The sequence below is a fragment of the Rissa tridactyla genome, chromosome 2 (genome assembly GCF_028500815.1).
Source record: "Rissa tridactyla isolate bRisTri1 chromosome 2, bRisTri1.patW.cur.20221130, whole genome shotgun sequence".
NCBI lineage: Eukaryota > Metazoa > Chordata > Aves > Charadriiformes > Laridae > Rissa > Rissa tridactyla.
The window spans coordinates 113740051-113753655 of NC_071467.1; the positions used below are offsets into that span (position 1 = coordinate 113740051).

General features: G+C 41.0%; 1 protein-coding gene across 8 annotated transcripts in view; it reads right to left on the reverse strand.

The window, feature by feature from the left end:
* The window catches only part of PDE1C (phosphodiesterase 1C), a 315435-nt gene that overhangs the window by 76396 nt on the left and 225434 nt on the right, over positions 1–13605 (reverse strand). For all 8 annotated transcript variants that reach the window (XM_054189660.1, XM_054189653.1, XM_054189658.1 and 5 more), the window contains 3 exons: positions 6022–6135; positions 4972–5154; positions 2773–2839 (listed from right to left, as the gene is read on the reverse strand). In XM_054189660.1, the coding sequence (XP_054045635.1) occupies positions 2773–2839; positions 4972–5154; positions 6022–6135 (364 nt within the window). The remainder of the gene's footprint in view (positions 1–2772; positions 2840–4971; positions 5155–6021; positions 6136–13605) is intronic.

Here is a 13605-nt window from a genome sequence, read left to right on the forward strand (position 1 = left end):
TTGAAAATGAGTGGATTTTATGACCTCAAAAAAAAATTAACACGGAAGTGACCCCTATATTATGGAGAGATCTAAAGGGAAGCAGAACTTCATGGATGTCTTGTGATGGAGAAGAAAACCTGTTTCCTCTCCCTAAGGAGAGCAGGAGAAGCGAGGGATGGGAAACTTTCTGTGCTACACATGTCTCTAGGTCACTGGCCCTGTAGTCTCAGCTGAAGTGTCATAAGATGTTCTAATGCCACATATACCCGATGAGGTATAACTGCAAATAGATCCAAGGTGTCTTACTTCTCAGTCCTGTGTCCTTATTACTTGGCCATTGCTCCACTGCTTGGGGAAACCTAGAGATGAAGGGAAACACCAGTTCTTCTTCCTAAATGCTCACTTTCCTACCTTTCTGTTTGTCCTTAACCTCAGAGTTAAACCTTGATTTGTTTTATAAGCCAACAGTCAGATTCAGGGATAGATGTTATTCTGCTCAACATGACTGGAAGGCCTGAAATTTTTGTAGCCACAGACATGCAGAAGGCTACATGGCAGACACTGTAAGTGACTACAGGTTCTGTGTTCATTACCATATTAGCCAGCCCAGAAAATATTGCTGTGACAGCACAGGCATCAGAAAAGTGAAAAATTTACTTCTAAAGCAGGTAACCACTTCAGCAGCTAATAAATGTGAAGTTCTCTCTCTAGCACTACACTGCTAAACAGTGGATCACCACAGCCTACTGGGTAAATTAACATACTTATTCAAACATGTCTGTATGGATGGTATGTATGGCCACTATTCAAATGAGAGACAAGGCTGATGGCCCCTTTTGTGGCAGCAGGTCTTAGGCCCATCAGATCATCATGCCCATGTCACGCGGAAAAGTAACAGGCTACTGCAGTAGAAAAATCAGTATCCAATATACAGGTATAGAGAGAGATGCTGTGCAATCAACTCAAAAAATTGCCTAACTTCTCATCCACTGAAGAAGTGAGAGAGATATACACTAGGACTTGCACTGCTACTACTTCATCTGCATTTTGCAGAAGCTACGGTATTTCATTGTTTTATTAAAAACAACCTCATTTTGCCAACCTGATTCCACAGCTTTGGGTTCCTCAGTGTGGATATCCTGTTGGCCATGGCAGCAAATAGGAAAGCACATGGTTCAAAAATAAGTTAGTTTTGACTCCATGTCATCTCAATCCTTGTCCTGATTACCATGACTCCGAGGGGAATGTTGATTGTGGCAATCCAGAACAGCTGAAGAGATGTGTGTGGTACACTCCTACACCCTTTTGCATGCTTAAACCATCAGCTCATTTTACAGAGCCAGAGCACACCAAGCAGTTGGCTAGTTGTAAGGTTTTTTACTTGGCTTTACTGGACTGAAGCAAGCAACAAAATGTATCATTTTCCATTAAGGAGATGGGACTGAGAAATTTAAGATGAAGTATTACTTCAAAGACAGAAGACTTCTTCAAAACAAGTAGCTCCCATTTCTACAACATCTACTACCAACCCCAAGGCCATCCAGGTAAAGACATGTTCTCAAAATAGTTTTGGAAAAAAATACATCCTAGAGTGCACAGTGGCAAAATGGGTGTTACTTCACCCTGAGCAAAATTAGTCAATGACTTTGTTGTTTTGATGCTTTTTAACTTTAGCATGATCAGTTCTCTTTATGACCCTTAATCATTTACAGACATAGAAAGAGGAGAGGGATTGTGTAAGGTTTCAGTCAGTTGAGAGTAGCTGATGTGTCTCGGATTGTCTTGTTACTGCTGAAGAACTCAGGAGAAGAGGTACCATTAATAGACATGTTCCCTCATAAGCTGGCTATGGGGTGTAGTTCTAAAAGAACAAAGACTTTAGATCCCATTCGCAGGAATGAAGCTAACAATTGTCAACCTGCACCTGGAAAAACCTGTGGATGGATGCTTTGATTCTGTACATGAAAGGCATGTTTGATCATTCTTCTTGCATTCAATAGACCTTCTGCAATTCCTCCACATCTTTTGATGAGTTGTACTATCCAAACCAAAAAGGATTCACTAATTTAACTGTAGGTCTTTCCAATGTGGAGTAGAGCAGAAGCTTCATGAACTTTACATGTAGCATCCCTGTGTATCGCCCCACTGCATCACCTTTTTTCACCGTTTCACAGCATGGTGTAACCACATGCAACATGTAACCTGCAAAGCTGCTGCGTAGGCAGTTGGTTGCTAACTTGTGTTTGTAATCTTGATAATTTCTGCCTAAATCAAGAACCTTGCAATTGTTCCATAGATTGAACCTTATTTTTTTCTGAGTACTTCTGACTAATCAGTTTTCCTCTGAAACCTCAAAACTCATAAAAGGGTTGTTATTCCTAAACTGATTGTCACCTTGAAGAACCTGGAGCTGAGCAACGCAAGAAATTCCCTTCTCTCACAGCAACTGATCCTTTTCCTTCTCCACCTCTCTCAATCTGTGTTTTCTTTCTTCCCTGTGGGAGGTTGTGATTGATTCCATCATGTTACTAAGTCTTCAGTTAAATCACTGTAATCTAGAACAGAGCTGTAACCTTCATAACCTGAAAATGGCCACAGCCTTGAACTCTATTCTTTCCTTTATTGAAAGGATATTCCCTTAGGCCAGTAAATGATAAATGTATGTGAACTAAACTAAATGTCAGAGAGCAGGAAAGGGCAAGTACTAAGACCCCCTTACCAAGTCAAATATCACAGTATTATCTTGATGCTTTGTACAGAACCCCCCCAACGCCTTTTTATTGGGATTACCTTTAGCACTCCAATTACAGCTGGTGGGTAGCTCAAACCGACCATATTTGAAGTCCGTCTGTACATTCTACCAAGATAAAATAGATAAGGCAACACATAAATAGAATTAAACAAAACAAACAAACAAAATCCATAAAGCAATAGACTATTACAGGAGACCTTATTTAGCCCAGGAAACACTGACTGCACATTGTTTTTTTAATTCCTTCTTGTTCCTAACTTGCACAATATTCTCTATATCATTCTTATTGTATAGCCTAAATTGAGATTTATACACTCCCCAGCATCTCATATCTTAGTTACCTGGCAGGACATCACAGAGAATCTGCCACTATCAGGCCTTCATCAGAGGGAAAGGCTATACTCAAATAAACAAGATGTTCCCCATTTTCTGCTGCAGATGACCATACTGCTCTTTCAGTTCCATTAGTCCTTGCCGGTCGACATGCAAGCTAATTCTGAATGTACTTCAGAAATCATTTGTTGTCTGCAATGAATCAACTCCAGTTCGGTACAGCTGTTACTTTTGTCTGCATTTTTTTTAAGACTGACATAAAATCTTTTGGGAGTTTGCTCTGTGTGTGTGTGTGTGTTTGAAGGAGAGAGAGAAAAAGAGTAAGGCAATAATCAACATCCACAACCATACTAAAGAAAGCACTGAAGTATGTACCAGATTTAAAAACTTGCTTTCAGGCCACACTGTTTAACAGGCTTGGTGAATGCAGGACCACTGTCATAGCTAAAATGCCTTTCCCTTTTTAGCACTTGAGCAAGTATCACCCTTTTTTGCACTTAAGCAACGTAGGACTAAAAGGAGATGATGGAAATCTCTTCTCCCATCTGAAATAATCCCGTGTCAAGTCTTCCTTCACTTCCATTTTTCTTTGTCATGTTACAAACTCAGACCTAAAAAAAGTCAGCTCCTTTGGAGAATTAAATTCACCCATTCCCTGAATTACAGAATTTCTTACCCCCCTCCACCCTTCAGTCAGGAGCCTCATAGCCTTCTCTGAAGTGACAATTCAGGCAGAGGCCCTCTCCCTTAGCTCAGGAGAGCCACAACCCTCCTCTGGTGCCATATCATATCTGAACACTTTCTCCGTTGGGCCACAGTGATTCAGATCAGCCGGAAAACAGCCTCCTGCAGCCAGCTCTCTGCAGTTCATTTACTTCCTTGTTGAGCAAGTCCCTCATTGGGATTGAGGTTTAATTCACAAATAGCCTGTCAAACCTGGAGAAACCTGTTCCAAGGAGAAATGACAGGTGCAGTCTTATCACAATTTGCTGCCACTCTTAACACATGTACAGTTACTTCGGTACACAGATAAAAAAATCGTCTATAGACATGCCAGAGGAGGCTTCTGTGTGTCTGTGTGGCTTGTAGTTCACTGTCTGATACATCCAACCTCCTGCACAGAGGGCTGGTAGGCTGTCACCATGATTCTGATGAAGAGTGAAAGGTGCTCTGCTCTTCCATTCCTGACTTGAGTTTTGCTGTAGAGAGCTGGGACCTGCTGTCTTTCACGCTGCTTAAAGTCTGCTAAAAGTTTCACATGTGCCAGCCCTTCTTCTAGCTTGAAGGAAGAATGTCAGCAAAGAGTGGTTACTTTACAAAGAAAAGGTAAGATTGGAAGTGAGTCCAAACCGAAATGACTAAATGTTTTAAACGGTTCAGAAAGTGAAATCAGCTTTAGCAGTAGGTTCTGATGCAAATCACAACAGAGAAGGCTGAGAGGACTCAATGGGTTTTTTGAAGTCCTCCCTGAGCTCCGAAGTTTCCACATCAGTCTCAGTCTAGAGTTCATTCGAGCAATACTATGATACAGAATTTTCTTCTGTTTCTTACCAGTTCTTCATAAGAAATAATAGCCTACAGAGGTAAAAAGAGGCAAGGGAGGGCTCGGTCTGGGCTGACCAAATTTTAGAAGCTGTCACTCTTGACCTAGGGCTATGCAGAGGTGCGTATTCTCGGTCAAAATTATTCCAACTGTGCTATTACACCTGTATTAAGCTGAAAACAGATCAGTATGTGCCATTTCAGGTTGCAATATATTACTTAATTCCAGGTTCCAAGGTGCTATCCAGATCTGTGTAGAAACATCATTGGAAGCATATTAAACTATTACTCATTCAATACCACAGGAGCAACCTGCGGAACTTGGACAGCTACTAGAACTAAGTAATTACATGTCTCTCTACCTTTCCACAAATATCCCAGCTTGTACTGCATGGACAATACTCCTGAACCGAGGTTTTTCCTCCGTCCTTTTGAGCATCATCCCCATTTGCCGCGTGAAGGTAGAAGCCAACCAGTCCCGGACCTCCGAGGGCACAGAGTCAGACTGGATGTCGCTGAGCTCATCTTCTGTGTCCAGTAAACGCCTAGAGAGGGAAGGGGGGAAAGATGAGTAAATATGGGTAAATGCCCTTGGAGAGCATTGCAACATTATTAACAAAAAAGAAACTCACATATATTCTAATTAAGCAGTTGTTAAAAGTCTTTGGTTCATCAGCTCTAATGGAACACAATTGTACAAGTCTTCACCAGATTGTTTGTTCTCTTATTTAGTTATATATTAGCTTGTGAAACTCACTACTAGGCCAACAAACAAGAAGTATCAGCCTTCTGAAGTACAACTACGTAATCATCCTCTGACTTCTCATCTTCAACTCGTCAATGTTCCTGACCTTTCTGCTCTTCAGAACTCATTTATGGTCATGTCTAACTTTCCAGTTAGTATCATACAGTCCTCTCCTTTCCCATTCTGGTCATCGGAGGTGACTCTACATTTAGCACCAAGGAAATGGCATATAACAGAGCAGGGTACTCCTCTGCAACATCTTACCAGTCTACATCTATCATGACCTGGAGTGAATTTTTTTTAATTTCAAAGACTCGATACAAGTGAAAAGATTTAACACTATTCAAAATGAATAGAGGAGTAGGAATTTAGAAACTTTCAGAAAAAGTGAGACACAACTATTATGAAAACATTTCTGCAAGAGAATATATATTAAATTTATGATTGCTTTTGATCTCCTCCCCTGCCCCAAGAAACTTAAAGCAGCTTTTAGACCGAGGACTGAAGATCTGCTCTACACAGACTGTGATATTGTAATGATTAAAAACATATTGTCTGCGAGTAATAAATCTTGGCTAAAACAAATTTCCCAACTGACGTGTAAATTACAATTTTGTGTCTTTGGTACTAGATATAAGAGGAGTGCTGATGCCTGTAGTTAACTCACCTAGTTTCATCAATGTATACTGACTCAAGAACAGTCGCAGCATATTCCAAGTTCTTCTTTAGGTCTACAACTGAAGCTTCCCCCCTCTCTAACTGCTTTACCAAAGACCGCAACCTAGAGAAAAAGAAAACAGCAATCTGATTAGTACAAAGAGAAACAGGTTTGAGAGTAAGCGTCAGTTCAAAACTGGATCCAGCATGAGACCTAGCACACATGACTGGCAGGTGAAAACTTCTGGAAGTCTACAAGGTTCTTTAAGCCGAACACAAGAAGTCCACAAAAATCACTTTTCAAAGATCAGTCACAATGATGCCAGGCAAACATCACACTATATTTAGGCTCAAATAAGTCAGCAAGTTATGACTGTCCCCTACTCATACTGAAATAAGTCAAAATAGAAATCACTTGGAATTTAACACAGGAGCTAAGAGAGGGCAATTTCATTCCAGCCACAAGAAAGGAAGTAACTTCTTGAGTAGCATCTGTTGACAAATGTCAGCCATTTACGACGATTAGAGTACATTTATGCAAAATTGTGTTAGAGTATATTTAGAAATACTATTGTAGAAATACTATACAAGGCTAGGAAATGCTATGATTTTCATTAGGTCAAGAGGTCACCCTTAGACTATCCCATCTATATTAAACAGAACTCATGGAAGTTTTTTTATCAGGTTATTTTAATTATTGGGGGAAAAACAAAAATTTGTGCAGAAAATGTCTCCTGTGCCAAAGACAATATATTTGTGCAATTTGCTTTTGTCTTTTCCTCCCCTTCGCTCTACTTTCTGTGGCAAGTTAGAAAAACAAAACAGGGAAGAAAGAGGAGAAGAAAATGTAAAAGTAAAGAGTAAAATGTAAATATTTTTTAAAATTCCAAGAATACGCATACTTACAATTAGAAGAAGAAAATTACCATTCCTTTAAAAGGACAATGGGATAAAAAGTTGATGTGTTAAAACATTTTTGTGAATGTCTTCATCAGTTAAATAAACATTGAAATGTACATTTAACAGCACAGCAGAAATCACAAGCTGTTAATTTGTCCTGTTCAAGACGCGAAAATGTAGAGAAGTTGTCATGTCATCTAAACTTTGTCTTCTACTTAGCAGACTACTCTTCCTCATCTTTTTCGACAGGCCATGGAGAAAAATAACCTTTCCCAGAAAGTAATTCATAGCGAGAGCCCAATATAGGTGCCTGCTCTCACTTTGTTAATTGTATAGAGAGCCCAACCTCCTACAGCAGAAACGTACATGAGGTTCTTAAAATGAAGTGAGTATCTGTATTCCCTTGCTATCACAACGTCCCTGTTAGCATTAGTGCGTTCAGAGGAAACCAAGACTCCATGGGGCTGTACTTCATGGCAGAGCTGAGGAGCCATCAGTCTGCCCGTGTGCACTGCCCCAACAGCTCCTTCCAGTTGTGTTTCCTTCCCCTCACTTTCCCCACGTAAACAGTGAGGCTGTGCAGAACAAAAATCATAAAAAATATTGATTGTTCCTCTGGCTCGGTCTCATAAATGCCACTCCTACTCACAGCGGTACTGCTGACACATAGCTACATATTTAGCTCTATAAAGAATCTTTAGCAAGAGGTGGAACCTCTCCAGGAGGATTAACTCATTTGCTTGTCGGCAGTCAAAAAAACAAAAGTATTGTTCAATGCTTCGTTCTTGATGTGAGAATGGAGATGGGAAGATCAGTGATGTACAAATACAATGAACAGAAGTCATCTCTGTAAGCCAGGTGGAGAGCATTCAACTATGCCAGCATGTTTCCCTCCAACCCTGGAACCCAGCTCAGGGAATCCATGGAACAATCTCAGCTTTATGGAAGAAGAAACATGGCTCAGCGCTCCCATACCCCTCTCCTGTGTAAGCGCACCCCCAGATGTGAGCAGCAACACGTTGTGTTTGATGAGCAGAGCTAGGAAAGGTGCTCCCCCACCTTTCAGGTTGATTCCAGCCTTGGGCAGCACACGTGGAAGATGAGTTCACCTCCTCCATAGAGCCAAACCATTGATCCCTCCTACCCATTCCCAGCTTTGCTTGCCAATGCAGGAGGGGAGGAAGAGAAACAAATAAAACAACTTTCATGTCCGAACAGTAAGCATTGCATATGCCTCCTCCTTCCTTCATCCCATGTATGGGGAGTCCAGAGATATGACCCCTTAACTAATTACCAGAAACATTGTTTGTACACAAGCCACAGGAGTTAATATTGAAGGAGGAACATTATCTTTGGCTCTTCCTGACTTTTATTTCATTGATTTAAGTACCCAGCAGCTCTATGCCACAAGTCATTCAAAATTCATGTACAATAATAGCACAGTGAGTAACGGCTGCTTCACGGCACCAACATTCATCATCGAAGAAGATTATGCAGAGCACTACGTGCATCAATCATTTGAAAAAACAGAAGTACAGTTGTTATAATAAAACCTTGTCACACGATCAGCCACTCTCATGTGAAAAAAAATTACATTGTCTTTGTCTTACCATCCATTATCTATAACTATTTCTGATTCATTGAGTCACAGCAGCTGCTGTCAGTCACCTTTACTAAATAAGAGCCCGACAATAGTTTGTCTTCACTGCATTCCATGTATCTCTCTGCTTTTTGAAATAGTCCTAAAAGCAATCATAAAGTTAAGGCCAGGCTGTCCCACCGAAGGGCATCCAGACAAATTTATTAGCTGAAAAATTCTGTTTAAGGGTGGCTGAAGTAATTCCGGAATGCAATCAAATTCACCGAACCATTTTGACTGAAATCAAACCATTACCACAAACTTTTAACATGTTTTATTTTTAGGAGCTTGTATTAAAGCCGTGGAAGCAGAGGGCAAGATGCTGACTTCCTATCTCTACCCCATAGACTAGTCATTGCAGCAAGCGCGTAGGGTTCAGCCACATGTACCATTTCGCAGGAAAATGCTGAGTCTGTCAGGCTGCTGACCAAAAGAAACATACTGATATAATTATCAGAACCAACTTAAGGGATCCAGTTCATCATTTACTTTGCTTTTACTGTAACTACCTGTTTTGTATGAACAAAACGCTTTTTTCAACCGAAGCATGTTTTGTTCTGTTCTGTTTCAAAAAGTTCATTATAGACTGATCGAAACCTAAATTTTTATTATTTCTTTTCTTTCCCCCCCTCCTTTTCCTTTCAAGTTCAGAACCAAAAATTTGCACGAATCTACCAGACCTAGTTCCACTGAAGCCCGTGGAGCTAGCCGTAGGAGAAGCAGCAAATTCCTGTGCATTAAGGAGATCCCAGACCAGAAGGGAAGTGTTAACCATTTCTAACATTAAGCTGCCTTAAGACCATGGCGCACACACAAGCAAGCCAGGCTGTAGGTCAGCCAAAAATTTCTCAGATTACGGTCATCAGCACAGCAGTTACAAAGAACTGGTTGGTCACACAATATTAGCTCTAAATCCAGTTGTTTAATTATATTAAGATACCACTAATGCCTTTCTTAATGAGATTTCCAAGGGAATCTATCCCTCCAGTCTGCAAATTCTCTGTGAACGTGTGCCAAATATTATGGAAAAAGCCTGGGAACCTTTGTTCTTCACAGTTATTATACATTTTAGTCCTCGGAATAATCCCTTAACTACCCAAAGGAAAAGCCTAGTCCAGAGCAATGCTATGCATTTGAACTTCCTCTGACCCCACAGGGAGTTCAAGTAAGTGTTAAATCTTGGAAAAGGGGCTAGACCACTTCCAGAATACGGCCTCCTGCACTGCCCTGCCAAGGAAAATATCCGTATGCATCCACCGTAAAAACCCCTGGGAGTATCTGCAAATAATCCCACTGCCTTCAGCAGAGCAATACATTTGCGTAAAGCAGGCTGGCTGGGTCCTCGGTGAAGGAGAGAGGTTATCCAAAGTGTACGCTGTTTCACAGCCCTGCTCACGCTCTCTTTAATGTTCCCCTAAAGATTCAGGGGGATAGAAAGCAAATGACTAGAAACTGGGCAACTGAACTCAGTCCATGAAAGTTACACAGCTCAAAGACCCAAAGCCACTCTAGATCCAAACTGAATAACTGGAAAAAGTGATGCTGTTTTCTACGTGTTCTTGAAATGCAAAATTTCTGAGTAATCGCTCCAAGCATTCTCCTCTCTGTTATAAATAAAACAGTATCTGTGTACAAATATTTATATCCTTAGCTAGAGGGCTTGCTTTTATGCTGTTGATTTTTTTAAAAAATAAAATTACATATCACTGCAGAGAAGATTAACACCACCACAGTCTGGATACTAGTCAACTTCAATTAACATGCAAAGCACACATATTGTCTGAATACTTGAGGCAACTTCCTTTAAACCGGTGTAAACTCTGCAAAGCTGTGTGGCTAGTCTCTGCATTTATTTTCAAAGCTTTATGACTGTGACTCACCACATGTTTTCAACAGTACAACTCAGTCTTTTACTCCAAAAATCATTCTCATACCACTGGGCCACCTGAGGAAAAAACTATTTTGAATGCACGTGAAAAATGAAAAAAAAAAAAATAAAAATTCTAGTATCATTGCAGATTACCAAGGATGGAATGTGTCCTTGTGGCCAAGAAGGCCAATGGTCTCCCGAGGTGCATTAAAAAGAGCATGTCCAGTGGGTCGATGGAGGTCATCCTCCCCCACTACTCTGCCCTGGTGAGGCCACATCTGGAGCACTGTGTCCAGTTCTGGGCCTCACAGTTCAAGAAAGACAAGGAACACCTGCAGAGAGTCCAGCGGTGGGCTACAAAGATGTTCAAGGGAATGGAGCACCTCTCTTATGAAGAAAGGCTGGGGGATTTGGGTCTGTTCAGCCTGGAGAAGAGAAGACTGAGAGGGGATCTCATCAATGTTTATCAATACCTAAAGGGCGAGGCCAGGCTCTTTTCAGTGGTGCTCAGTGACAGGACAAGGGGCAACAGGCACAAACTGGAACACAGGAAATTCCATCTCAACAGGAGGAAAAACTTCTTTCCTTTGAGGGTGGCAGAGCACTGGAACAGGCTGCCCAGAGAGGAGGTGGAATCTCCTTCTCTGAAGATATTCAAAACCCGCCAGGACATGTTCCTGTGCACCCTGATCTAGGTGAACCTGCTTTCGCAGGGCGAGTGGACTAGATCATCTCCAAAGGTCCCTTCCAACTCCTACTACTCTGTGATTCTGTGAATATTTATCCCTGTTTTGATCTTGATAGTAACAGATAAACAGTTTGATATTGACAGCTGAACCCAATTCATATGTTGTTTCAACCATAATAGCCTACTACCTGACAGGTGAGATTTGTAGAAAGCAGAGATATTTTTTTATTATAGCTGGGAAAAGAGGGCAAGCTATTGAACACAGCACTGCTAGAGCTGGTGAAGTACTCTTGAGACCAAAAAGCTGTTCACAAGCCTCTGCTAAGTCTGATACAAGTTTCACTAAGAAAGACAGCAGTGGAATTTCTTACCAAAACTAAGCCCTGTCCATGTAGCGAAGGCCCTCACTAGAGAGGGGAACCCTGCACTGAAGTGATCATCGCTTGGTCCCTTTTAACATATACTGGAATTGGAGATCCCAGAGCTTAGGTGAAAAACTGAGGGAATCATCTTTGACAGATCAGTCCTAAAGAACAGCTCTGTGTGAGAAAGGACTTGTACCCTAGAGCAGAAAATCTTCACGGGTGGATTGTTTGCCTGGGTCGTGAGTTCGAAAGTTTGCTACAGATATGGGTTAAAAGAAGTTATTCTAAGTTTCCTCTCTCCCATCTGAGGAGGAACAGGAAGAGCAGAAGGTAGATGGGATCCACACCACACCAAAAAAGGCTTCTAAATTATCTTTCTCCAAAATATGAAAATGTTCTGAAAAACTTTAAGAGATTTGAGCAACATTAGAACATCTGCCACCCTCGCTAATGGTGACACAGATAGCTAAAATGAGTTACTGGCTTCCTGCTGCAATAACCCCAGACAACATGTGTCATTCTTATTTCCTTTCACAGACGTACGTAGTTCATACACACAAATAGAGACAGCCTTTACATAACACTAAATCATTCCACAGCTACGTCGATAGTTGAAATGTCTCTTCTCAACTCTTTCGTGAGAGTTTTTTACTGATGTACCAGGCTTTACTGATGTACCGAAAACATGGTACAAGAAAGTTTTGCACAGAGAACTGAATTTTATGGATGCCTGACAAAAATGGGTGTATGCTGTGACAAAACATCGTGTTTCATATCCTGAATGCTGCTTTCACACCTCAGGAGAGGATCTGTTCTTGTTATTCCTCAAGTTTCAAAAGCTTTGGAATCAACTTTTAAAATGTAAGTCAAAAGTTTCCTTAAACAGACAAAGTCTCATTGCATTCAGTGTAATTCTGACACCGCACCCCATGAGCAAACAGTTTGGGGGTTCCCTGTAAACATAAAGGATCCTGTAGCACATTCTGTAAGAAATCAGGTTTGCTCTCAACGCGTCTCCCTATTCTTGTGAAGTAACTTTGTGCTGTTCAGGCATTTCCTTCAGTCTCAAATGCCAGCGACTTTCAATGGAAGTGGGCAATACTTGTACAAGGCGTTGAAATTGCATATTGGATAAGAATGCAAGCTGCTACATCCATATACAAAAACATTCCTAATAATCTTGCCATGATTAATGCTTAGACATACAGCATTAACTTCAGTACAGGACACTATTCACAGTCCTGTTCATCGCAGTTGTTCACAAGCAAAAACTGGCACACAATGACATTGATACCAGTTACAATTCGGTCCTTCATGAGTTGTTTTGCAAACAAAAAGAACGTCATTACAATTAGACACCAGTGAGGAACACTTTCGGCTTCAGCAAATCCTTGTCACTCTGACTCTGGGGACAAGAATAAGAGGCACCTTCTGCTATCAGTTTGTGTTTATGTGGCTTTTGTTAGTCAAATTACCCTTACATAAGGAAAACCCAAGAGGATGATTTCAAAGACAACTCATTTGTGATAACATTCTTTTGATAGCCAGCTCAAATTGCTTTTTAAAAAAGAATGAAAATAAATAAATCAAATCAACCACAAGCTTTAGAAATTAACAGAACAATAACAATCAGAAGCAGATCTGATACCATAAATGCCAGCTTCGTTTACACACAGAAAAAGACCAAGGGTCGCTCCTACAGGCTGGAAAGACAAACATCTGCTGAACTGAAAGACAAAACCCTGCCTTCTGTTCTACAGTACATTCCTTGCCCTTCTCTGGAAAACCACCATAATTACCGGTAGGAAATTCATTAAGTTTGAGAAACAGATGCGCGCTGCGCAGCGAACTATATTTCTATTAAAGAATTGCTACACAGAAATAGGTGTGCAGCTGCTATCTCGGTATAATGTACAAACTCAACAAATGTGATATTCCGGGGACACATCAAAGTTAGAGAGCACATGCAGACCGGCTAAGCAGCGAGCACGTAGAAGGTCTGCCAGATGCCCCATGCCAGTATCCAAGCGCCTGCTAGGGTGAAAAGAAACTGCAAAGCAAAGGCACACGATATTTTACACTGCCCAAAAGTATGCAGAGCAGACTGCACGCGGTTATGTGGCACAACGCAC